Source organism: Sturnus vulgaris, chromosome 15, assembly GCF_052056855.1.
Source record: "Sturnus vulgaris isolate bStuVul1 chromosome 15, bStuVul1.hap1, whole genome shotgun sequence".
NCBI lineage: Eukaryota > Metazoa > Chordata > Aves > Passeriformes > Sturnidae > Sturnus > Sturnus vulgaris.
The window spans coordinates 6,788,927-6,814,990 of NC_142257.1; the positions used below are offsets into that span (position 1 = coordinate 6,788,927).

At 54.2% G+C, this 26,064-nt stretch overlaps 1 protein-coding gene across 4 annotated transcripts in view; it reads left to right on the top strand.

Annotated features, from left to right (window-relative positions):
- Window positions 1-2,211: 2,211 nt before the first annotated feature.
- Window positions 2,212-26,064, top strand: part of PDGFRB (platelet derived growth factor receptor beta) — a 31,683-nt gene continuing 7,830 nt past the window's right edge. Inside the window, exons 1-18 of one of the 4 annotated variants that reach the window (XM_014886941.2) lie at window positions 2,212-2,594; window positions 15,409-15,485; window positions 16,484-16,780; window positions 17,209-17,478; window positions 17,741-17,868; window positions 18,165-18,339; window positions 18,926-19,118; window positions 19,331-19,446; window positions 19,977-20,103; window positions 20,262-20,473; window positions 21,106-21,200; window positions 21,445-21,577; window positions 21,987-22,091; window positions 22,190-22,300; window positions 22,662-22,815; window positions 23,628-23,794; window positions 24,025-24,143; window positions 25,269-25,391. In XM_014886941.2, the coding sequence (XP_014742427.2) occupies window positions 15,437-15,485; window positions 16,484-16,780; window positions 17,209-17,478; window positions 17,741-17,868; window positions 18,165-18,339; window positions 18,926-19,118; window positions 19,331-19,446; window positions 19,977-20,103; window positions 20,262-20,473; window positions 21,106-21,200; window positions 21,445-21,577; window positions 21,987-22,091; window positions 22,190-22,300; window positions 22,662-22,815; window positions 23,628-23,794; window positions 24,025-24,143; window positions 25,269-25,391 (2,574 nt within the window). In that variant the 5' untranslated portion in view covers window positions 2,212-2,594; window positions 15,409-15,436. Of the gene's footprint in view, window positions 2,595-12,610; window positions 12,668-13,544; window positions 13,743-15,408; window positions 15,486-16,483; window positions 16,781-16,846; window positions 17,159-17,208; window positions 17,479-17,740; window positions 17,869-18,164; window positions 18,340-18,925; window positions 19,119-19,330; window positions 19,447-19,976; window positions 20,104-20,261; window positions 20,474-21,105; window positions 21,201-21,444; window positions 21,578-21,986; window positions 22,092-22,189; window positions 22,301-22,661; window positions 22,816-23,627; window positions 23,795-24,024; window positions 24,144-25,268; window positions 25,392-26,064 lie in introns of those variants that run through there. The other 3 variants (XM_088173602.1, XM_088173601.1, XM_088173603.1) reach the window with 3 other exon arrangements.

The window sequence follows — 26,064 nt, forward strand, 5'->3', positions numbered from 1 at the left end:
AAACAATGAATCCTGGCCTTTGCAGACTGGGAGGTTTTGTTTGCCAGATTCTTCCTGGTCCCAGCCTAGAGTGGGTATTGGTGCCATCTGTTTGTAAAGGTCAGAGGGGAAAATATGTCAGGCTTAGGATGCTCTGCCTTCAAGCATGGTCTGTGTCAGCTTTTTCACCCCCTGCTCATCCCAGGTAGCCCATCCCCAGTGCAAGGGGCCCAGCAGGATTGCACCAGCAGGTTTCTCCCTCTCTCACTCTGTCTGGAGCAGTCATGTCCTTGGAGCAGGGACACTGCCAGGAAATAGCTCTGCTGAGCAATTCCCAGCAGCCCTTAGGTCCCCACACATGAACCCACCAGACACATCCCTGTCCCTTGGGAAAAGCATTGGGATGAGCCATGTGCACAGCACATCCCTTCTGCCGCCTGCCCCCCATATGAGCTGCTCTCACGCTCGCTGTCTCCATTTCTGCACAGCAGCCTGTCCCAGCCCAGGGGGTGACAGGGCCCCTGACACAGGGCCACCACCAAGTCTGGAGCTGGGGGATCCATCTGAGCCAGGGCTGCATCCCTCCTGCAGCTGTCCTGGTGCCAGGCTGGCACACCAGCCTGTGCCACGAGTGGCACACAGAGACAACCTGGGTGCTGCAGCCTGCCTCTCCTCACCCTCCACAGCTGCATAAAATAAACACCTCCCCTTGGGTTCTCCACAGATACAAAGAAAACATGGAGATAATGCAAGATAAGCAGCAAATCTCTTGGGCTGGTCCAGCCAGGGAATCATTCCCTGTGGCAATTGTGCAGATATTTACTAGCTTGGCAGGAGGGGATGAGTCTGCCTTGCAGGAAAGGCAGAAACACAGATTTCAGCAGTGTTGTCATTATGGGGAGGGCTTTTTAATGCTTAGAAAGGAAAATTATACAAAGATAGATAGGTATATTTTCAGGATAGCCAAGTGCAGTTTAGCACTTTTTCTTGTTTGGATCAGAAAGAAACACAGAATGGTTAAAGTTAAAAAAGACCTCTAAGATCATTGAGTCCAACTCATCACTGCCATCTTCACCACTAACCATGTCCCCAAGTGCCAGATCTAGACATTTTTTAATATTTCCAGGGATGGTGATTCCACCACTTCCCTTCACAGCCTGTTCCAATGCCTGACCACCCTTAAGCATCCCCAAGATGAAAACGGTGATGAGAACTGATGGGTCAAAAGGCAGTTTTCATCCAAAGGTGGCCTGTCCCTTGTTACAGTGCTTAAACAGATTGAAAAAAAAATGCCCTTCTGAACACATGATAATGTTCTGCCTACTGAAAGCTTCTCAGAAATTTAATTTGAACTCATTAAGATGGTGGGAGGATTTAAAGCTGGTTCATCACCTAGATTCCATTCCCCCAGGACAATAGGGGTGTAAGACATCTGAGATGATGGCTGAGGTGATCACTCCTGCCACCTCTGCAGCTCTGTGCCCCCGGCAGCCCCAACAGCCCCAAATACCCAGCTAAACCCACCCTCCGCTGCAGCATCCCAGTTGCAGAAGACCTTTTATCCCCCTTTCTGAAAAAGAAGAGATGCAAGGGTGTGTTGGTGGTCCCCAAGGAGCAGTGGCCAGTCGGGGGTCAGGGGAGCTGCGGTGCCAGCACAGCACAGGGAGGCATCTGGGGGAATACACGGAGTCAGTTCAGCACAGGCCTTCTTTAATAAAAACATGAGTCAGCTGCTGGCGTGGGCAGTGGATTTTCTAAACATCCCCTCATATCCTGAGAAAGGGGAAAAAAAAAAGAAAACGGGAAGGGGGGCTTGAGGGGAAAAAAGAGAAAGAAAATAAAAGAAAAAGAAAACAGGGGGAAAGGCCAGAATTGAAAGCAGACACAGGGAGAGAGCAGCTCCTTCCCTCCGGTTTAAGGAGGCGATAGCCGGGCTGGTCCGGGCTCCTTTTGTTCCCTGTTAGCCGGGCCCATCGCAGCCCCATCGCAGCCCGCAGCAGAACGCCCCTCTCCTTGCAGCCGCTTTGGCTTCTCCTCCTTTTAAATTTTTTTTTTTTTCACCCATCACACTCGTCCGCCGGGCGTTAATCGCAAGTTCAGCTCCGCGAAGGGTCCCCACAGAGGGTGGAGGGAGGAAGTCGGAGGAGCTCCGCTCCTCATTGGCGAAGCAGCCTCCCCCCTTCTCCTCCTCCCGGGGTCTCTTTTATTTATACACGCACGCACACACGCGTGCACATCCCTCGGCCCCGGGATTTGCTGCACACTCGGGTCCGAGGAGGCTGAACCCCCTTCCCAGCTGGGCTGGGGGCTGCGCAGGGCACTGTGAGATGCACTAGAGGAGCAGAGCAGGGGCTTGGCTGCAGCCCAGCCCTGGCACAGCCCTGCCTCTCCTTTTGATTTTATTTTATTTTTTTTTCCCCTCCTCCCGTCCATTTCTTTCTTTCCCTCTCTTTCGCCTTTAAGTGGAGCAGCCTTGCCAGCTGGGGAAGGCTGGGAGGGCAGGGAGAGCCTCAGCAGGCAGCAGATAGAGTGCGGAGGAGGAGAGGAAGGAATTTCGGGGCCCTCGCCGGTGGGACGTGCGGCGCAGGCACTCGGCTGGTGGGACCCTGCCCAAGGTAAGCTCTCCTGTCGCCCACCCGGGGGCTGACTCGCCCTCCTGCTCAGCTCTGGCTCTCCAGATGAGAAACGTTGGATTGGAGCTGGTACAGTCCCTAAGGACCCTGTCCCTGAGCCAGCCCGGTTGCTCTGGAAGGGGCATTGCTCCCCTCCAAAGGGTTGGCAGCCTGAAATGCCCCACCAGGCTCTGGGGAGATGGTGTTTGGTGCAATTCATGGGGAAAGCCATGCCATCAGCTCTACCAGGTCCTGGACTGGCATGGCTGAGAGGAGCCAAGGGGATGCTGCAGCTGTAGGACAGGAGTGAGGGACCCCACTGCAGCAGGAATAGGGCCCAGGTGATCTCTGCTTCTCCCTGGATCAGGAGCTTGCCCTTGCTCTGGAGGCTGGTAGCTGTGGGACGCTGGAGTGTGCATGGGGAAGAGGCGGCTCACCATGCCCAGCAAGACATCCTTTAGGTGTGTGTGCCCCACTGCAGAGCAGTGTCACCCCACTATCAGCCTGTCCAAGCACATCCATGGCCATTCCTGAATGCAGGTTGCTCCAAGGACCTTGTCACCTCTGTCTGTGGCCATGGCAGGGCTCCTGGGCCTGTGGGCCATGGAGAGGGACATCTGCAAGCCCTGCCCAGGGTCTGTTCCATAGTCTGAGTACAGGAGAGGGCAGGGTCTGGGTACTGGAGAGGGCAGAGCTTGGTAAAACTCTTCTAGGCATGGATGTTGGCAGCTACTCCACTATCCTGAAAGCACTAGAGCTAAGGGCTTCAAACAGGGCAGAGCTGGTCTGGAGTGAAGCTCTGACAGCCCAGGGGTTAGCATGACCTGCAGGGCTTTGGTGCTCACACTGGGCTCAGAGTATCCAGCTCCTGCACTCACCTGCCAGCTGGGACTCATTCAAAGCAGGATTTGTGGTGCAAAGGGATGTTGTGCTCCTCCATCCTTGCCCCAGAGCAAGTGGGGTTTATGCTAAAGCATGGGGCAAATAGCTTAAAGTAGTTGGTCTGGTGTGCAAGCCCTGTGTTGGCAGAGGCTTGGTATTCCCAAATCTTTTCAGAGGGTCTCCCACTGATGATGAGGATTAGCAGTGTTGAGACCCAGTGCTTCCTAGGGGCCATTGAGGGGTGGATGCGAGGGTCATTTCCCCCTCAGCACCCTGCAAGATGAGGTTCCTGTTCCTCCGGTGCTCGGGAAAGAAGTGAGTTTCATGTGGTCACCGTGAGCTGGTGTCAAGACACAGCTCTGCCTGGCAGAGGACACAGGCCAGGCTGGTTTGGAGGGGGAGCTGCCAGGCAGCTGCCCTGGTTGGCAGCCTTGGCCAGGGTCTGACATGAGGCTTGGAGCCACTCCTTGACAGGGATGTCACCCAGGCTTGGGTGTGCTCTGGCTGTTGTGGCAGCCACCAACCCTGGGTAATGTCCCTGAGCCCAGGAAACACCCTTAAATCAGTCAATGCATCAGGAGGGATTGGTGTTTTGGACAAACACCAAGCCACAGCAATCCAATTGCAGCATGCACAGGACTTTTCTCTCTGCCTAAAGCTGGCTGTCCCTTCCTCCAGCTCGAGAGCATGGGGGGTACTCACAGAAGGAGCAGGTGACGAGACAACAGCCTCTCAATTCCCAGTCTCTGGATTACCTCCTACATCCCTGCACAGGACTGGGAGTGTGGGGTGCACATGGTCAGTGTAAACACAAGCATGACCAGCTGCAGTACTACAGTCAGGGGGAAGTTAGCCATGGCTTATTGTCCACAGTCCTACCTTGTGGTGTGCTGCAGGGCTCTGGCCTGGGCTTGGTCCTCTGCAATCCCTACGTGAACCATCTGGGAGGTGGCTGAGCACACATCCTACACCCGGGGATGGCACCAAGCTGGGTGGGTACCCAGTGTGCATGGGAGTGTGGGAGGATCCCAAGAGCTCCAACAGAGTCCAGAATCAGAGTGGCTAGAGTGGACACAAACCAGATTGCAGCATGGTGCCAGGAAATCCAAACTCTTCCTGAGGGATGTGCTGAAAGATGCATGGCTGGAGGCAGCTCAGAGGCAGGGTGGAGGGAATGGGTCCTTCCCAGCAAGTGACACCGAGTGCTTCAGCAGGGATAGACTTGGAGTGGAGAGGCTCAGGGACAGCAGTGAGGATGATGATAAGTGCAGAAGAAGGTGCAAAGGACTGGGAGAGGAGTTGATGTGGCTCGTTGGTCACTGGGTGTTGTGGGAAGGTGACATGCAGTCTTCATGAGCAGAAAAAGTCACAGAGAGAACAGAGCTTTTAGGGGAAATATATGTAGGCTTAAAGACAGAAGGCTGAGTTCCTTCAGCCTCACAAGTCTCAAAGCACTTGTCAGGGAAGACATGGGCAAGCTACAGGACAATGACACCATGATCTCTTTCAGCCTCATTTTTGGTGTGTCTGTGACACGATTTCCAAGGCATTCCGAACAACACTGTCAGGGAGAGGAGAGCGCTGAGCCTGTCTGCAGGAGTACAGCAAGACAGAATTGTCTCAGTGAACACCAGAGGAAAGCTGAGATTAAGAAATGCTCTCTAGCTGTGGGAGTGATGCCATGCAAAAAGAGACCATGTTGGCTGGATGTGGCTTTGGCCGAATGTCCAGCTGCTGCCAGAGGCTCCAGGCAGGGACTTCTCTGCCTGGTCCTCAAGGTTCCTTTGGCCTTAGTGTTTGATGGGAAGTGGGATGGGATTGCTATGCTGTCCATAGTGTCAGGCTCCAGCAAAGCATCTTCCTGGGATGGAGTGGCAAAGGGCAGGGAGCAGAGGGGCCGTGTGGTGGCTGAGTCCCGTGGGAGCACAGCCGCCAGCACTGGCAACTGGGGCTGCCTTTGACCCAGAGCTGGAAGGAGCTGGGGACCATGTGGGCTTGGGGTTGGCTGGATGTATCCTATCCCTGCAAGGGAGGATTGGAGCTGAACACTTCGTGGAGTTTGTTTGTTTGTACTTTAACCAAGGGAAAGAAATCCCCCGGAGAGGAGCTGCAGGGGGAGGGTATAGACTGGGTATTGTTTCCTGAGGGGCTGGAGCAGCTCCAGGAGGCTCCTTCCGCTCCGCCAGGCAAATTGGACATAACGAGGCTTGTTTTAGGGGTGGTTGTTCCCCCTCCTCCTCTCCCCCATTGCCTAATTAGGGTTCCCAAGCTAAGCTCACCTCTGTCCTGTTCTGCTGCCACTGAGACACCTCCTGGAAAGGCAACATGTTCCAGCACCATGGGGAACACAGAGCTGACCCAGCTGTGACAGGGACACACGCTGGGGATGCACAGAGGGGTGCTGGGATGGGTCATGCGGGTCCAGTGTCCCCCAGTCTGGTAACAGGAGCTGTACAGTGATGTACTGTCCCTCACATCCTGCTTTTCCAGTATCCCTGGGTGTGCACCAGGCTGTTGCACACCATGGTGTGTGGAGACCATGCAGGGAGCAGGGAGCTCACAAAACCCCCACAGAAAGGCTGGTGCCAGGAGAGCCAGGGTGGTGTAGTGTGTGGTGTTTGTCCTGCACCCATGGATGGACTCATCCTCTCCAGGCCATGCCTGCAGGGGCACCTGCTTATCCATCCAGGAGCTCACTAACACCCATCCTACACTCTTCCTGGGGCTCAGTAAGAGCCAGTGTGTGATGGAGCTGGGGGGAAGCTGTGGGGTGCAGGAGCTGGAGCAGGGAAGGATTGGAGAATGCAGGGCACTGCACTGATTGCTAAACTCTGGAAATGCACCAGGAAACAGATGGAGCACCTTCTCCCTGCTGTGGAAGGGGACTGGTTGGCAGGTGCCCATGGGCAGCACAGGGTGATGCTCCTGAAGCAGCAGGAGATGGGCAATCCTGCTCCTCAGCCCCATCCTGCCAGGCCCTCTGCCTTCCCTCTTCCGGCCCAGCTACCATGCGAAAGAGTCTGTGACTGAAATCTTAATGCTACCAAGACCCAGCAATTGGCACCAATTAAATTGCTACATTCATGTTTGAATTGCTTTAACTGGCGAGACACACTGTCTTATTTATACAAAAAAATATGTTTGCTTGTGGGTTTGTCTGAACCGGTGCCAGCAGAAAATACACCATTTCAAGTCCTGTGCTCTGCAAGCTCATTCTCCTCTTCCAAACTGGAAGTCACCTTGGTTTCAGCCTTTGCCAAGCAATGGTGGCAGAACAGAAACACTGCTTTCCTTGGGGCCAGGCGCTGCAGGCACCACGAGAGGGGTCCCCTCCTCTCTCCCCATAGGCAGCTGCCAAGTTTCCTTCTCCAGCCTGGGAGCTGTTTGGGAGAATATGGTCTGATTCAGGAACAGGACTCTGTGCCCATTTAAAAGCTGCACTCGGGGAGGGCAGGGGGTGCTGGCAGCTGCTGGGGCCAAGTCCTGCCTCAGCTTCTCCTCTGGAGGTTCTGTCAGATTTTGGGGGTAGGGGCTGTTTGCAGAGCATAGGTGCAGAAGGAAGCCGATTTCTGATTTGTGACTAAGAGGAGAAGTTATAAAGAGCCCTGAATGCAGGTTGGCAAGAATGGCTTATGCTGCCTGGGCAGAGCATGCAGGAGGAGATTATCCATCTCTCCAGTCCTGGTGCCAAGTGCCACCATCCTGGCCTTCCTGCCCTATACATAAGCCTATGCAGGAGGGGGCAGAAGCAGCTCACAGCACCAAGAGCTGCACCAGAAGTTGTATTTTGCTCCCTCTCAGAAATCCAGAAGTAACAGGGCCGAACAAAAAACGCCTCTGAAAGCAGCCTCTGACCTTTGCACCCACCACTGGCTGGCTCCATCTTTTCCCACCCTTGCCACAATGCCAGGTTCCTCTGCAGTTCCTGCAGAGAGGGTGCCCTGACCACAGAGATGGTGAGTGCCTAATCCCAGCCACGAGAGCCTAAAACCCCAGAACAAAGCAATTAAGCTTGGGTCCCTCAGAGACAGCTGAGAGGAGCTGATGCATCCACGGAGATTATCTCCTCCTCCACAGATCTCAGGGAAATGCTCACAAGCGGATCAGGTTGCTCAGTCTTTGCTGGGATGTTGGACTGGTAAAACCACAACACTCTGCCTACTCCTGGGGCTTTGCAAAGCCCCGACATCCTACTGGGACTTAGGATGGTTCTTTTTCTCATTCTGCCTCCCTTGCCCTCCCCTCTAATTAAGTGGCTAATTAGAGCCAGCTGGGACCTTTGGCTCCAGCCCTGGCCCCACCAGTGCAGCCACCCTGGATCAGTGGCTGTGAGCAGGTGATGGAGGTGCTGATTTGCTGGGGACTTTTCTCCCTGTGCAGACATCAGCAGAGAGCTTCCCTTGAATCAGCACGGGAAGGCAGACGTGGCTTTCTGGCAGCCATGGAACAAGGGAGAAGAATGCCCTGCAGATGCCAGGACAAGGGATGAGAAGCCAAGATAGTCCCTGATCTTGGTTCCATGTCCCCTGCTTCCCTCACTCTCTGCTCTGGTGGGGAGAAGCAGCAGGAAAGCAGATGGACTCTGCTCAAGACAGGCAATCCCCATCCAGTCTGATATGCCCAGGAGCTGGGACCCCTAAATATGCCAGTTTGGGGTGGAGGGATAGGAGACCTCAGTCACTCAGCCAGCCCCAAGGCTTTCCTACCCAGTGGGATGCAGGGATATGTGTGGGTCCTAGTTTGAGTCCCTGCAGCCATGTTCATAATTGACATTGTTCACATGCTTGTGAAATAGTGTGGTATGTTCTCCCAAAAATGTCTTTGTTGTCAAGGGTTATGGAGAAATTAAGGGATAGTGATGGACGGCCCTGGCTGGGCTGTGTTGGATATTTTAGAGCATCCTATAGGAAAGGATCAGTGGGAAGAGCTGAAATGCTCCCAAGGGGCACATTTGTACCTCCTTGAGGGGGTCATTGCTCTACAAGGGGTGAGCCCTGAGTCCGCCCAGGGCTGCTCCCCACACCCGGTGAGAGCATCCCTAGACACACACAGTGCCAGACTTAGGGCTGTGCTCCAAAATGCTGGCCAGCCTCCAGCACCACTCCAAACCAGTCTCAGCACCACCATGGCCCTGGCACACATCGTCCACCCCAGGAGGCCAAGGTGGGCAGGATTTGACCATGGCAGGAAGCGGGAGCTGCAGCAAGGACAGCAGGGCATTGCCCGGCACGTGGCAGCCGTTCCTCCCAACACCCCCTGCCTCCTTCCCCAGGCCCAGGTGAGCCCTGGTGCTCACCCAGGGTTTTCCCACAGTCCAGGCCAAGCTTGCAGGCTCTGGGGAGCAGCCCACGGGGTCTGGCCTTTCCTCCAAAAGCGGAAGCAGGAGAGCATGCGCAGCTGAAAGGGCCATGAATACCATCACTAGGGCTGGGGGATTATTTATAACACTGGCACCTCTCCAAACAGATGTTTCTTTTTATTCTGAACTTGCACTAAATGGGTCACTCGTTTCTTCCGTCTCCCATGGGTTTAAAACAGAGGGGGAAAGAGGAGGGGATATGGGTGAGAGTGCAGGGCTTGCCCTGGTCCCACGTCCCTCTGTGCTGGCTCCTCACAGCGACGTGTTGTGGAGAGCCCATGGCTGGAGATCTGCTGGATTCTGTGTGTGGGCATCGTGGTCCCCCCTTGCTCGGAGAGGGAGGATGGCCGTGGTCAGACAGGGATGCGCCTCCCCGCCCCATTCCTCACGTGGCTGACCCCAGGGCAGCTGAATCACGCCTCTGGGGCTCAGTGTGGACTTGTCATCCCCCCGGCAGTCTCCCTCCCCTGCATCAGGGCCACTGTCTTCATTTTCAGCTTTCTGTTGGACCCTGTCAAAGCCTGTAGGAAGCTGGGTGTGCCACCTGGTGTGCTGACATCTACTCCAGGACCCTCATGACCACACAACCCATTGTCCAGGTGCTGCTGAGGTTGAAGACCAGAGTCTGGGGTGCTGGGCAAGGGCTGTGGCCATGTCAGATCTGCTCCCTGATGCAAAGGTCACACGGGAGCCATCCCCTCCTGTGGGCACAGTGTCCCTGGGCTCGTCCCTCAGCTCATCCTCAGAGGTGGCATCTGCCCATGCTTTTCACGTCTCCTAGACAGCTCAGTCCTCACCAAGGCTGTGGTTTTAGTCACATCTTCACAGCCAAGGAGCTCTCACAAAACCACACAGAGGGGTTTGGCATTAATGACGCTGCCTGTGCTTGCAAAACTTCACCTCTCCCAGATGAAACACTCCCAGATCCAGCACATTGCCAACAGGTACCCAGGCTCTCAGCATCCCCCCAGGCTCACAGTGTCTGGGTGAAGCTTTGAGGCCCCCTTGGCATTGGCAGGTGGCCAGGTGAGGAGGGTTATGCCCCCAGGTGTTCATCCCGGGGCACAGATGGCCTGCGGGACGCAGGGACTGCCCAGCCCTGCTGTTCCCCAGCCTGGTTTCAGATTTCCTACCTCTGTGTTTTATCAGCAGCCGTTTATGGGCCTTGGGATGACAAGCTCCCCATGAGTGTGCCCTGCCTAATTCAAGCCTTTTGCTGGGAAAAAGAAAAAGGGCTCTGTGATGATAATCTGGCCTGTGAGTAAACACAGTGTCATGGGAGCCAAGGGACCCCAGAGGAGAGATGTTGCAACTCTGGACAATTCCAGCCAAGGGAAAAAAAAAACCAAAAAAAAACAACCACTCAGTTTTATTTAGATTAAAGGGTGGGAAAGAAGCAGTTGCAGAGGCCAGAGGGAGGGTGGCAGAGGAAAACAGGACAAGCCAAGGAGTTTCACTGCCGGACAAGCAAGGTTTGGGTTTCAGGGGTCACCAGCCTTTGCTCGGGGAGCCTTTTGCTTTCAAAAGCAGGGGATGGTGTCCCCCTCCCCCTGCCAGGAATGCCTTTGCTCCCTGGCTGTGAGCAGTATTGATCATGAGATCCATACAGGGAATTTTTTGTTGCATATGGGCACCCATGATCTCACTTAATGACTCAGATGCACTTAGACAAAGAAGAAATAAAGTATATTTGACTTCCCGCTAATTTGCACCAGATGTCCCTTGCCTGCTTGGCAGGGCGGCGGGGCCGTCAAGCGTTGTGGGAGTGCCTGGAAGCACAGCCCTGCTAGAAAAGGGGCTAGAAATAGAAATCCAGAGGAAGGGAAAGGATTGGCAGCTGTGTGAGAGCTCCTTCTTGGTCAGACGAGATGCCTTCATGGGCAGGGGCAGCATCCAGCACCTCTGCCCAACACCACAGGAGCAGCGATGAGGGCAAGGAGAGCATGGCCAGAGAGAAGAACAATGTGGGCAATGGATGCAGGAGTTGCCCCTGGAAATACAAAACAGAATTTGCTGAGAGGGGGCTGTGCACCCTGATTTCCAGCAAACAGTGCATTCCCTTACTCGTGACTGATGGTCTGTAGGGACCCGAGCTCCTGCCGAGGTGGCTGTCAGGGCAGCTGTGGCTGCTCTCCCACTCCCCAGCATGCTGAGCCATCCCCTTCCCTCTGCACCAGCTCTGCAGGCTGGTTCTCAGCTCCCAAACCCTGGGGGTGCTTGTGGGACACACTGGTTCTGCACAGGCACTGGTTGTGGAGAGCCAAGAAACACAGTCTAGGCAGGCTGGGAGGAGTGCAGTGGAATGGGAGGGTGTCCTTGGTGTTCCTAACCCGTCCTCTCCCATGGTTTATGATGTTTGCAGGGCTGGAAGTGGCCCTGTCCCCCGTGATGCATACTTAGGGATGGGCAGTGCCATGCAATGTCTGTGCCAGCAGTGGCTGCCATGTGTGTTCTGCTGGGATGCTGGGAGACATGCAGGGAGAAAGTGCAGAGGGAAGGGGACTCAGAGTATGGCAGGGCACACAGAGCAAAGTCAGAGGAAATTCTTGCCTTGTTACCCAAGAATAGTGAAGACTGAACCCACACAGCATATTTTGGGCATTAGCAAAGGCATTTTAGGCTTACTAGCATTCTTAAGCAAGAGAGAGGTCTGGAGTGGGGGAGCATTAATTAATCAGTAAGGTTTGGTGATGCTTGAGCTGCTTAGCAAGGCACTCTGAGGTGCAAGGAGTAGTAGAGGTTGCTCCCTAAATTAAGGTGGTGCCATCCCCAGCAGAGGCTGGATACAGCTCCTCCTTCTATCCAAACTCTTGGGCGTTGCCCTGCTCCTGCTGCAGAAACTCGTGTCCAAATTCATCAGCCGCAGAGGCATCAGCCCCCGGCCGCTGCAGCGAGGGAGTGGGAGAGGAGGCGGAGGAGAAAGCTCAGCTGTCATCAGATTTGGGATGCAGGAGAAATGGGAGCGGGCTGCTCTGGAAAAGCTGTGTAGTCATGAGATGGGGAATCATGAGACTTGAATGCTGGTGCTGGCGCAGCCGTGGCCCTGGCCGTGCTGTTTGACCTCTGCTCTGGCCCTCTCTGTGTCCTGTCTGTGGGGTCACCGGCCATCACAGCCCTGTGCTCAATGGTGTGGCTGCTCTGGGATGTTGGCGTGACCCCTTTTATTCCATCCCCCAGAAACCTCCTGCAAGAGCACAAGGCTAGAGATGCTCAAACAGGATTCCAGCAGTGCCTGACCTCAGCCAGCCCTGGGACACTTTCCTTTGCCAGCTGGGAAAGCCAGCAGCCCCAGGGTTGGCTCAGCTCTCCTCATCTCTGCTGCAGACTGCACTCTCTGCTCTGCCAGGCTGGTGTGATTACAGAGGGGAGATAAGGACAGGCAGTGTCTATGTCACCAGTCAGGGACATTTGCCTGTATCTCTGTCTTGTTTGGACTCCAGATCCTCCCAAACACTCTCAGTCCAGCAGTGCCTGGCTCTGGCCTCGCTGGGCGTAGCGTGGGGGCGAGCAGGGACGTGCCAGCTGTCAGGGATATCAGCCCCCCCCCGGCACTTGGCCAAGCCCCAGCGTGGCCCCCGGGACCTGAGCCCTCCTGGGACCTGAGCCCCTGGGGAGCACAGCCACCCCACAGACATGTGGGGCAGAATGTGCTGTGGGGCTGTGTCACCCAGCCAGCGCGGCTGCCCTGCGAGCCAGCCGACCTCCTGTCTCCTCTCCCAGCCAAATTCCTCCTTTAGAATAATAAACAGTGTGGCTCAAGAGAAAAGCTCCTTTCCCTGCCTGGCTAGGACTGGTTTGCCTTCATATGGAGGAGCTGGAGAGGGACAGAGGGAAGGTTTGTACCAGTGCTGGTGGGGATAAAAGGATGGTGAGAGATGTAACATGGGTATGGGGAGTTGGGATAGCATCTGCAGGGTGGGGGGCTGCCATGGGGCTGCCATGGGGCTGCAAGGCAGAGTGAAGGGTGCTGGACGTGGCATTGCTGCAGGAGCTCCGTGGCCTCCATGATTGTGCCTGGATGGGTGAAGGCAAAGGGTCCCATGGCTTGAAAATACCCAGGTCTTGGCTTGTGGGAAGGATGTAGGAGTCTGAGGGGTCTGTGGCACCCTGCTAACCCATAGGGGTGAGAGAAGATCATCCAAGGCAGCTGAGATTCGTGTAGGTGCCTGGTGTTTGTAGGTATTTGGGTCCCTGGGTGGATAACGTCTGGGTGCCTGCTTTTGTATCACTGAGTGGGATTGCTCCTCCTCGTCTGGCACTCTCCGTGGCACTCACAGTTCCTGCTAAGAACAAAAGCTGGGATTGAGGAGAGAAACAAGTACTCTCAAGGCTGGCAGTGAGTTGGGTGCATTTGCATCCCTTGTGGAATGCCTGTGCGCACCCACATGTGCAAGCACACGTGTCCCCGAGACAGGGAGGGAAAGGCTGGTCCCTCTGGTCCCTCTGGTCCCTCTGCCTCCCGCAGGACGGGCAGAGCTCAGCCAGCATCTCCGAGCATGCCTCTCGCCCCGGCCGGAGCAGACAAACAAGGGAGAGGTCACCAGTCTCTGCGAGACGTTGCCACCCTCCCACTCCGCTTGAGAAGCATCTCCAAGAGAAATGCCTTTCTGCAAAGCCAGCAGCTTTATTGAAAGCAGCTATGAACACAGCGCAGGCAGCCGGAGGCGGCAGGCGGAGGCTGTGGGGCTCTCGCTGGAGCTACACCCCTGCTAGCCCAGCACCAGCACACAGCTCCCTGATCCGGCAGGGCAGGGCTCTGCACATCAGTGACCCTGCAGACATCAGGGAGCTGTCTGCGTGGAACAGGAAGCCAAAATCTCGCCTGCAGCAGGACAGTGACAGCCATGGAGCTGGACAGGCAGATAAAAGCTGGGCATGAGCTCGGGAAGATCTCAGCCCCTTACAGGCAGGTATCTGCGGGCTGGGGTGGTGAATACAACCTGGCTTGTGCATGCAGGTAGGGAGGGGTGGAAGGAGAGGAACTCAGTTGTCCTTACAACCTTGAACATTGAATAATGGATGAATCACACACCTCTGTAAAGGAGAATGGGGAATCTAAGGTAATTGTTCTCATGGCAGTCCCTTGGGGGGCAGAGATTAGATTGTTCATCCTTCTCTCTGCTGCAGCTTGGTGCTCTGAGGGTGGGTGCAGGGAGGTCACATTCATTTACAGCCTGAGTTTCACCTCGGCCCTTTCATCCTACCCACCCCCATCTCTTGCCGTAAGTGCTCTTATCCCCTCTGGCAAACGAAGAGAGAGAAAGAGTTATAAGAGGTTCTTTTCGGGAGGAGGGAGACAGAGGCTGCTGAATAAGCTGGAGACCTGGAAGGATTTGTGGTAGATCAGACTTGTGTTGAGCCAAAGCAAGAGAATAATAAAAACATCTGACAAGCGCACGTCATTTAAAAACCATTTCCTCCTTAACATCAAGCAGACCAGGAGGCCGCTCCAGGGCAGGAGGCAGCGGGAAGCTCAGTAAGAGACGGGACCTGGGACCGGGTCAGCAAGCCCAGATTGTCACTAGCCCTCCTTGAGGCTGGCAGGAGCTCCCCGGAGCACTGCCAGCATCTCAGGGGTGATGCTCGGGGTCCGCCTTGGGAGGTGGCCCAGTGGCAGGGCAGGAGCTCAGCCCTGGGCTGTAGCGTGGCTGAGCTGTGAGGTTCAGCTCCATGCAGGAGCATCCCCAAGTCCCCAGTGAACTCATTTCCCCCAGGCTTTGCCCAGGCACAGAGAAAGCAGTTTCCCTTACTCTTCCTCCTGTCAGTGTGTTCATTTTGCTTTTTAGAAATACTCGTTCCCACCCCTACAGGCACCGTGGGGAGGGGTACCTGTCACCCCAATACACAGGAGACAGATCTCTGCTCTCAGGGGTCTCTGGCCTTGTCTCCTTTGGCTCCAGGTTTGCACCAGGGAGGGCTGAAAAAGCTCTGTGGGAAAGATTTCCTGAGAAATGTTGACTAGAAGGATTTAAAACTAAAAAACCTCTTAGATGTTATCTTAAATTTATGTGTTTAAAAGTTAAATACAAGAAACTCATTTTTTGGTGGAGTTTCTTCTGGCTTGTTGTGGTTTAACCCCAGCCAGGAACCAAGTGCCATGACAAGGCTTCTTTTATTTCATTGGAAGGAGCAAACAATGTGGGAGGGTTGGAGGGGCATCTGTTTTCTAGCAAGTTTTATCTCACTGTGACTGAGGGAAGAAAAACTAAGGAAAAAAGGCAAGTGGTAAAGCAGAGGGAGGGAGGGAGGGAGGGAGGGAGGGAGGGAGGAAGGCAGGGCTCTGCCAAGGGGGGAGAGGCATTTCCAGCTGAGATGAGCAAAAGTTGACAAAACTGCTGCGGCCTCCAGCAAAATCCCTGTTTACCATTGAGAGAAGCCTTAGAAACTGCAGACCCAGTGTGAGGGAGAAGCACCACTCCCCCAGGAGGGAAAGGCTGAAAACTGGAGAGCTGGAAGGTTTCTGAGGTGGAGAAATGAGGCCAGGACTTGGGTGGGGGCTCAGGGACCCCTGCCCAGCACAGCCAAGGGATGCCTCCTCTGCTGAGGGCTGTGCTCATGTCACTTTGCTCTTGACAGGACTCAGACACCAAGCCCAAAGCCCAGCATGCTGTGCCCTGCTCTCAAGATGTGTCTCTGGCTCCTCATCCTCACTGGTGAGTGCTGTGGCTGGGCAGGGCTATGTGATCCCTGGGGGGCTCCCCTCGGGGTGAGGGGGAGGAAAGGGGCAGTGCCATGGGGAAGCCCTGGGGTGCACAGCATGCTCCAGGCACATCTGTCCCTGCTAATGCCTCAGACCCATGGGCTGACCCAGTCCTGTGGATGTAAAGTCCCCACCTGCCTCATGGTGATGCACAGCATGGTGGGAGAAGGAGATTCTTCCATAGGCAGCAGTGCCAGGTGTGCTCAGACCTTCCTTAGCAGTCACCTGAGAACCCACATTATCTAGACACCCCACAGCAGGAGGGATTTGGTCAGATCCCATATATCCAACAACCCCCCCACAGCAATGCACCAGGGCTCCTGGCTGCACCTGGGCTGTTCACAGCATTGCTGCAAGTCCCTGCAGCTGTCCTGTCCACCTGTGGGGACACCAGAGGGGAGCATGTCACAGCCCCGTTGGGACATCGGGCAAATGGTGAAGCAAGGAAGCTGGGAGAGACATGGGGAGCCATTCAGGAAGACTCGCCTGCTCTATTGCTTCCAAAGGATTTCCTGCAAGGTTTTCCTTTCACTCCTTTTTCACTTTCTTGTAAACTGACATTGTTTCAGCCTTGTCTGTGTCCTGTCTGACACTGTCCATGTGGACAGGCCGCCAGAAGAGCAGGGAATTGCCTCCTATCCTTGAGGATTCTCCACCCAGTATTGCCACAGACAACATGGGCCGTATTAAACACTGCTAAATCCTGTGATGTCTGATTTGCTGTCCAGTAAGGGTTGCAGGAGGTACAGGAAATGAAGGGAGACCCACCAAGATCTGGACTGGGAGGATATTTTTGAGGGTTTGTCAGTGATTACACTAGGGAAGGCAAACTCAGGAAAGTTATTTTTCAGCGTAAAGGCTGACACTAGAAAGGAAACACATTGCCATGAGGTATGTTTCTCTGTGGATTTCACAGGAATTCAATTTGGTCTCGTGTCACTCCTCTCTCAGGTCTGCTGGAGGTAACTTTTGGGGACAGCAGGCTGCACATCGAACCCAGAGACACTGAACTTGTCCTCAACCTCCACAGCACCTTCTCCCTCCTGTGCTACGGGGACAGAGAGCTGGTCTGGGAACGGGAGGGGCAGCCCCTCACTGCCTCGCTGGAGCACAGGGATGGTGTCTTTGTCAGCAATCTCACCCTCAGGAACGTGACAGGCCATCACACCGGGGAGTACACATGCACCTACAGCCCTGAGCAGGCTCCAGAGCCAGCGGAGAGGAGAGCCCTGTACATCTATGTTCCAGGTAGGGGACAGCATGTCCTTGCCTGTGGGTTTCCATGGGGTTTAGCAACTAGGAAAAAGAGGGCCTTGACTTACTGTTCTGTCTTCCAAGCACCTAGCCTCCCCAAATCTCTTCTCCAGTAGCAAGAGAGCCCTCATGGTAGGTCTCTCTGGCTGTGTCATGTCTGTGGTGTGCCAGCTCATGGACAATGTGGTATGCTGGGACAAGTGGTGGGGGAGCTGGGTGGTGCTGGGTCTCTCTCACCCTCCCAGGAGACATTTGACAAGCACACAACATACAGCTTTACTTTCCCAAGGAAAGTATGGCAAGAAGCATCCCACCAGCATAGAGTCAGGGCCCTGTGGTGGAGTAGTCCTGGAGGAGCACAAAACAGCCCTGGTAAAGTTTCCAAGCAGCTTTCTCTAACCAATGTTCCCTCTCTCCCACAGATCCCTCCCTGGTTTTCCTCCCTGCAGTCACCTCTGAAGAGGTCTTCATCTTCATCACAGGCTACACAGAGGCTGTCATCCCATGCCGTGTGACCAACCCACAGATGCAGGTCACCCTCTATGAGAAGAAGGTGGAGAACCCCATCCCAGCTACATATGATCCACAACAGGGATTTAAAGGCTTCTTTGAGGATAAGACCTATTTCTGCCGGACATTTGTGGATGACCAGGAGGTGGATTCTGACACTTTCTACGTTTACAGGATCCAGGGTGAGCTGACATTGTCTTAGCACACCTGTGCACCTGCTGTGGCTGTTTCTTCAGGCCAGTGGCAGGAGACACCAAAGCTCTCCCCCTGTCTCCTCGGTGATGATCAATTTGGAGGCTGGATTTAGTCCTTTTTCCATTAGAGAATGGGCTTTGCCTACAAGTCAGCTCCAGCCCTCAGGGAACACAGTTCCACCCAGGGTAAATGGACTGGATGCTCACTCATCCCTTCATAATTCATTCCTCTCTTTCACCTTTCCCGCAGTGTCATCTGTGAATGTGTCCATCAGCGCAGTGCAGACCATGGTGCGCCAGGGAGAAAACGTCACCGTGATGTGCACAGTGAGCGGCAACGAGCTCGTCAACTTCAACTGGGATTATCCCCGCAAGCAAGTGAGTGCTCCACACCCACTGGCTCTGGGCAGCCTTTGCCCAGATGTGCCATGGCAATCACTCATCAGTATCCCATGGCAGAAGTTGTGGGATGCTGCTGCTGCCACACAGGGAGGTTTGATGGGGATATGCTTGGATTAAGTCTGTCTGTCCCAGGGGTCTCTGATGGGTACGTGTTCCCTGTCCTGTGGCAGCCAGATTGGGGTCCTCTATCACTTTCTCCCTCCTCCCTGTAAGTCCAATGGCAGAACATGTTTTTGGCTCCTCAGACCATGTCTCCTGTCCCCATTTTGCAGGCAGGGAAGGCTGTGGAGCCAGTGACTGATTTCCTGCCTGGATCCACTCATGAGATCCGCTCCATCCTCATCATCCAGAATGCAGAGCTGGAGGACAGTGGGACCTATGTCTGCAATGTCTCTGAGGGCTACCATGAGAAAACAGACCGGAAAGACATCACTGTTCAAGTGATCGGTGCGTTGCTGCCCACACGCCCAAAGCCAGCAAACCGTGTGGGCGACCAGGCAGGATGTCCCAGAGTGACCCCTCTCCTGTCTCACAGCCTCCAGCTTTCTCCCCTCCTCACTTCTGCTCTAAGTAACCATGACGACAAGCCAAACCTCACCCCATGTCACCCCTGCCCACTTCTTGGCTTCAAAATATCCCAAACTTCCCTTTGTGGCTTTTATGACCCATTAAGACCCTTATTGGTGTTGGTAAGAGCTCCTCTGCTCTATACAGTGCAAGTGCAAGTGATGTGAAGACATGTTGTCTTCCATATGCATCTGACCCTCTTTCATGTAATTTGAGGGAAACTGCCCCATCTCCATTATCTCCACAAGATAACAGCCACGTGCTTCTGCCCTGTAAGCGCCTCTGCTCCAGTATGGCTCTGCATCCACACTCCCCTCAGACACAAGTCTGAGGTCTTGAGGGATGGATCTGGAGCTGCCCCACCACTTCTGGGTGTTCAGAGAGTTTTGTTCCAGACCTGTGTTTATCCAAAGGGCTAGGGAGGGGGTTATTCCCCTCTCTGACCCCTCTCTTCCTCTTGCCTCAGAGCGTGGCTTTGTGCACTTCCATACCCACCTGCCCAGCACGGTGTATGCTGAGGTCCACAAGAGCCACACTATCCAGGTGGAACTGGAGGCTTATCCCCAACCCAGCATTGTGTGGCTGAAGAACAACAAGACATTGACCATGGAGAGCAGCAGCGAGTTCACTATTACGAGCAGGAACCTGTCAGAAACCAGGTATGGGCCCATCATTCCTCACCAAGGTGTAGAGAGAGCGTAATTCACAAAGGAATCTCCAAATTTCTGGCTGGACACAGTTGGTGATTGAATAGTTTTCTGTGGGTGGATTTTGAGCACTCCTCAGGTGGGTGGGAGCTGGTTGCCTCCAAGCATTATCAGTCCTCAGGTACCTTCCCACAGCCATCACTCTGGGACTGTGTCTCCCCCAGGTACCAGACAGCTCTGGTGCTGGTGCGGGTGAAGCAGGAAGAAGGAGGATTTTACACCATTCGGGCTTCCAATGAGGATGATGAACAGGAGCTCTCCTTCCATCTGCAGATAAATGGTGAGGATGGGCAGCACACACATGGCTGAGGAGAGCAGGAGCAGCCTCCAGGGATGGCACCATCCTTTGCTGCAGAACTCTCAGAATGAAGCCATTACTCCTATGGCCTCAGCTCCAGACTGGTCTTGCTTAAAGAAAGAGCATTCAAGCAAGAAACACACTTGGATAAAATATCTCACACTTGGCCTCAGAGCAAGGGGGACAGGGAGGCAGCACAGACACCATCAACTTGGCCCATGGTAGTAAATGTAGAGATGATTGTACAGCTGTGATGTCCAGGACTTTCCCCCGTGCTCATCCTGTCTCCGGTCAAGCTACATGGAGGCAGATCTCCCCCATAACCCCCTCAAACCTTACTCTTTTTGCTGTTCGCTTTCAAAAATAAAACATAATGGACGTGATGAGTCCTACCTCATCCCTAGACTGTGGTAGGGATACAGTAGACTCACATTCCCCAGAGGAATCATGTTCCCCTTCCATCCTGCAGTCAGAAAGGAAGATGAATTCCCGTCACTGTCTTTTGGTTTCAGTGCCAGCTAAAGTCGTGGATCTCAAGGAGAACAGCAGTGCCAGCAGTGGGGAGCAGACTGTAACATGCTCTGCTGAAGGCATGCCCCAGCCAGAGATCAGCTGGTCCACCTGCAGCGACATCAAATGGTGAGTGGAGGGATGGAGGCCACGAGAACTGATAGACTTTATCTATTAGAATAATAGGCTATTATTGAATTGTGCTCTGCTGGCACACACGCCTGGCCATCCCATGGTGGTGCATGGTCCCTGCTGCCTCTCAGGTGCCTTTCTCCTGTCTGGACCAGGTGCAGCACCAAGGGCCAGCCCACGCGGCTGCTGGGGAACGAGTCGGCCGAGATGGGCGTGCAGACCAACGCCTCGTACCTCGCGGAGCGGCGGCTCTACCGCGTCAACAGCACCCTGCAGCTGCACAGGGTGCACGAGCCCCTGCTCCTCAGGTGCACTGTGCAGAACTTCCTGGGCACCAACTCCCAGGACATCACTCTGGTCCCACACGGTGAGGGCTGAGACAAGCTTTGAGCCAGTAGCAGGGAGATAAACCTTTCTGTATCCCCAGCCTGGAAACCTGGGTGCTTCTGCCCCAAATGAAGCTTCCTGTAGGTTGAACAGAAAAGATTGTTCCGGTTGGAGTGTGGAACCCTTATGCCCAATGACCATGGGTATGCTCTTCCCACTACTGCCAGGGTCATCTCTCCAGGGAGGCAAGACAAGAATGCCTGAGCAGGTCCCCAGTGTCTTGTTAGCCCACGGGTCACTAGATGGTGCCACGGGCTTGAACATTCACGTGTTGAACATCCCAAATATGAGGAAGGATGGTCTAAGCCCAGGCCGAGGGCTGCCAGCTCTCCCCCAAGCAAAACAGCCCCTCTAGATCTTTTCACCCTCCCATGGCCAAACCTCTCCTGAGGCAGAAGCCAGTAACAGCCCATCATCCCTGGGGGGCTGGCTCTGTAAGTTCTGGGAAATCTGCCCAGGAGGAGACTGTCCCTACCCAGAGAACAGCTCAGGGTCAGTGTCTGGGGGTGGAATGTGCGGGAACCTCTATGCACTGCTTTCACCTCCTTTCCCTGGGTGCTCAGGCCATGCAGGGGTGGAGGAGTCTGACTGCTGTCCCTGTTATATTTGTAGCCTTGCCGTTCAAGGTGGTCATCATTTCTGTCATCCTGGCCTTGCTGGTCCTCACTGTGATCTCCCTGATCATCCTGATCGTGCTGTGGCAGAAGGTAAAAGAGGAGAGTGTTCCCAAGCTGGTACCTTGGTACTCCAGGGTTAAGTGTCTGATGATGTCCCAGATGCATCAGGATCTCCATCAGTTCCTGTGTGCCCTTGGCATCTCTGGGGTCGATGGGGAATGAGACAATGGCTGTAGAGACCAAAGGCTCCCTAACAAAATCCAGATACATCCCCCACGCCCTCTCTGACTCCCAGGGTCTCAGATGTATCTTTTCCCTCTGCTCCCTTTTCCAGAAACCTCGTTATGAAATCCGCTGGAAGGTGATTGAATCAGTCAGCTCTGATGGGCACGAGTACATCTATGTGGATCCCATGCAGCTCCCTTATGACTCCACCTGGGAGGTGCCCAGGGACAAGCTGGTGTTAGGTAAACGCTCTGCAGGTCCCACTGGTGGATTCCTGAGGTCCTGGCTGTCTGGGGGTGATAAGTTTTGGGTTGAGATCTCCAAAAGAGACAACTCAGAACAGACACAGAGATCCCTGGAGATATGATGTGATCCTGGAACAGGGGGATCATCTAGGACTGTGATGGGAGGCCAGCTGCCCCCTTTGGCGTTAAGTACCATGTTATTCCTGGCTATCCTACCTTGTAGCTGACAGTTCTGGAAACCAGCCCCAAGCCCAAACACAATAGCTCATGGCCATGTCCATGCCCACCAGAATGACTGCAGCAAGGCTGGTGTGATTTCAGAAAAACAACTTGTATTTTTCAGTCTCCTCTCCTCACCTCTCCTCTAGAGCATTGCCAACTTTGCCTCCTGGCTGTTTCTTTGCAGGACGCACTCTCGGCTCCGGGGCCTTTGGTCGTGTGGTGGAGGCAACAGCCCATGGCCTGAGCCATTCTCGGTCCACCATGAAAGTGGCAGTCAAAATGCTCAAATGTGAGTTCTCCCTCTTTCCCCACCCTAAAGCCACAAGACCAGTCAGTGCCACACTGTCCCCTCCTTGCCCTGCTGCTCACACTGGCTCTCCCCAACAGCCACAGCCCGCAGTAGTGAGAAGCAAGCCCTCATGTCTGAGCTGAAGATCATGAGCCACCTGGGACCTCACCTCAACATCGTCAACTTGCTGGGGGCCTGCACCAAAGGAGGTAGATGAGCCCTGAGCACCCCGTTTCCTCTCTCTGCTTCCCTGGGCTGTGCTTAGGCAGACAATTGTTCTTAGATAGAATAATTCCTGTTTTCTGGTTCTGAATGATTCAGCCTTCTCCTAAGAGAGCCTTGTGGGACTCTAAACGCCTTTGTTCCAGCCTGATTGAAACTGGGAAGGCACGTGTCTGTTAACCCCCACCGCCCTCCACAAACACAAACTCCAAATGCCAAAAATACTCAGTTACCAGAAAAGTGGCTTTTCCCTTTGGCCCCGCCTAGACATCCTGTAGTCTGGTAATATCCTTGTGCAATGAAATTCCCGGCCAAGGCAGGGCTGATGCAGGTGTTCTGTCCCACCAGGACCCATCTACATCATCACCGAGTACTGCCGCTACGGGGACCTGGTGGATTACCTGCACCGCAACAAGCACACCTTCCTGCAGTCCTACGGGGACAAGGCACGGCGGGAGGCGGAGCTCTACGGCAACACCCCCAGCGAGGACCATGTGCACAGGTACCAGGAAAGCGGCTCTCTCCTCCTCCCTGGTGCCTGCCCCATCCTAGCCCCGTCAGGGAGGGAGGCTGGTACTCCCAGGAAGGATCCTGCATTTCTCCAGAGCAGTGAAATAAACACTGGGCCAGCACTGGGACACAGCTGGCTGCTCTGTCACCTTGTTAGACCAGCCCATGTGCCAAACAGTGACCTCCAATCAGCTCCTGACAGCGAGGGGTTAGCAAACTGTGTTCTGGAGCCTGAGTTTGCTAGCACACATGCCAGTTGCTCCATGCCAGTTGGGAATATTTCCTGGCATTGTTAACTTTATTTGCTTAACCATAGCCACGCACTGAGTACAGAGACACAGGGTTTTCCAGCATGTCTTAACCACTGGAGATCTCAGCTCTGCATTTTCAGGGCAGGTTGAGTTGATACCAAACCTAAGGGAGAAGTGCTACAAGGAGGGCAATTGCACAAGAGGTGCCACAAGGAAAGGGAAATGGTCCCTTATCTGGTTGCCAGCTGCCAGGGATGCAGGCACAGCAGCACAGGGAAATGGTCCCCTGGGAAGTTAGAAAGCAGCATTTCCTTCCAACACACCAAAACAATAGTAAAATAGAGCAGTGTAACAGCTCCCCCCTGCCCTTTCTGCCTGAAGGCAGCTGAGATCTTCCTAAGCACTATGCCATTTGCACACCATCCATGATGCAGGGCTTCTTTCCTGGCTGTGTGGGACATTTCAGTGCTGGGGGTGAGGGTTTGGGAATTTCAGGCTCACAAATCATTGTCCCCAGCCCTCATGTCTCCTCCTCTCCTCTGGATCTGAGCAGCCACCTCTCCATGTCTGTCGAGAGTGACGGGGGCTACATGGACATGAGCAAGGACGACTCCCTGGACTATGTGCCCATGTCTGACATGAAGGGTGAAGTCAAGTACGCTGACATCGAGTCCTCTAACTATGGCACCCCCTACGAGCTGGACAGTTACTCCCCCTCAGGTAACAGCTTGGCCACAGCAGGAGGGAGAGGTGCTTATATTTTGGGTGCTGGATGCCTTTGCTTGCAAAGGTCACTTTTGGGACTGGCCCAGCAGCAGTGGTAGATGTCCTCACAGTGAGAGCTCCAGGCTCTGTCCCTTTGTTGCTGGAGGCAGAGCATTCCCCTTCCCCTAGTGGGAGGCTCACAGTGTGCTGGGTGACACCGACATCCATCTCTGCTTTCCTTTCAGCTCCTGAAAGGACAGACCGGGTGACACTGATAAATGAGTCTCCACTCCTCAGCTACATGGACTTGGTGGGCTTCAGCTTCCAGGTGGCCAATGGGATGGAGTTCCTGGCTTCCAAAAATGTACGTATGCGGCTGCTCTGCCGAGTCCGTAGTGCTGGTGGCCAGCAGTGAGTTTTCTGCCATGTCCTGTGGTCTGCTTCCTCCCACTGTCCCTCTGTCTGTGCCAAACTCCTTGTGGGATAAGTGGCTGTGCAATTGAAGAGCTGCTGACCACTTCCCTTTGGAAACACATACTGGAGATCAGCATGACTGTATTTTCATGTGACAGCTAGCCCTGGCTCACACTAAGCTTCAAACCTCAAATTCCCTCCTGTGCTCCTCCTGAGCTGTGTTCAGCACAGCTGTGGCATTATATCATCCCTATTTACTGGGATGACCAAACAGTGTACAAGGAGCTAAAGCACAAGGCACTCTGCAGCAGAACAACTACTCTTCCTAGACACCCTTATTGCACTGCATGCTCTGAGCACCCTAGGACTCATCAGAAATGCTTGTTCACTGGAAATTAAGCCACTGTGGAGAACTAGACTCTGGGATTTCCTAAGGCCTGGCTTAGCCCAGGGCAGTCAGTGGATAGCTGGATTTTGTGAAACATCACACAGGGCAGGGCTAACAGAAGACGTCAATGGCATCAATGCAAAGAGAAATTCCTGGCTCTCTGCCCCCAGCCAGGCAGTCTGATCCCTAAAAGTGCATGGTCAGTGCTCCTGCAGCAAATGTCAGGGAACAAATGTCAGACAGAAATGTCTGTTCATACGGAAAATATCCAACATGCTGGCAAACTAGGAGATACAAGCCAGGCTGGTGTAACTCAGATGTCTTCAGGCTGCTGGGTTGGATTGTCCAAACAGAGATGGAGACACGCCCTCCTTCCAGCCCACCAAGTGCCCTCACTTGTTCTGGCCCTGGCAATCCCCTCTCTGCTGGGTTGTTCCAATTCCCCCTGCTGGATCCATATGGCTCTTGCTGTCATGGAGGAAGCAGTTCAGGCAAACAGCAAAACTGTGTTAGCTCTGCTAGTGATTAAGCCATGATTGTCCCTAGATGTGAAGGAGACTCCTGAAATGATGTGAGGTGGCTCCTGTCCCTGCAGCCCCAGGAATGGGCTAGTGCTGGAGCTGGGTGTGTTCTCAGGCTGTGTGAAAGCTCCTCACAGTGACAGTGCTCTGTGTCCCCCCCCTACAGTGTGTGCACCGTGACCTGGCTGCCAGGAATGTCCTCATCTGTGAGGGGAAGCTGGTGAAGATCTGTGACTTTGGCCTGGCGAGGGACATCATGAGGGATTCCAACTATATCTCCAAGGGCAGTGTGAGTACTAGGAGCCTTGCAAGCTCCTTTTTCCCTGGGCTCTGGGCCTGGCACCCCCTGTATAGTCCCTCTGTGAGCCACCTGTCCATCAGCGTGCCCAGAGGTGGTGACAGGGTTGGATTCCCAGGAGATGATGTCAACAGCCAGCCATCCCTCACTTTGTTTGCTCTGCACGCTGTGAAGTAGCAGAATTGCATGCCCACATCTCCTGGCTCTTTGCAGAAGAACCTGAGCAGTAGCAAAACTCAGGATTGTCCCCTGTAGACTGTCCTGATCACGGCAGCAGTGCTGTATCCTGCCAGCACTGAGTGTGGTTCTGAGCTTCAGGCAGGATGAGGACAAAGCTAGGCAGCTTGGTAGGGCTGTAGTGACTCACTGACCACTGTGGGAAGAGATTCATAGGATTCTGCTCTAACCACTAGACCACAAGTTAAGAAGAAGTGTCTTCTTGCTAGCAGCTACTTTCCAGAGAATTGTCTCCAGTCTTTTGAGGCAGGAGAGGGTAAGGCTGTAATTGAGTTTTGCCAGAAACCATTTCCCTGTGATTTCAACAGCAACCTATTCACTCTAGCCCTGAGGCATTTGTGAATCTCCAACCTAAGCAAAACAGGCCATGTAATTCCCACAGAAACTGAGGCTGGGGGAGCTGAAAATAGAGACAGGTGCCTTAAAC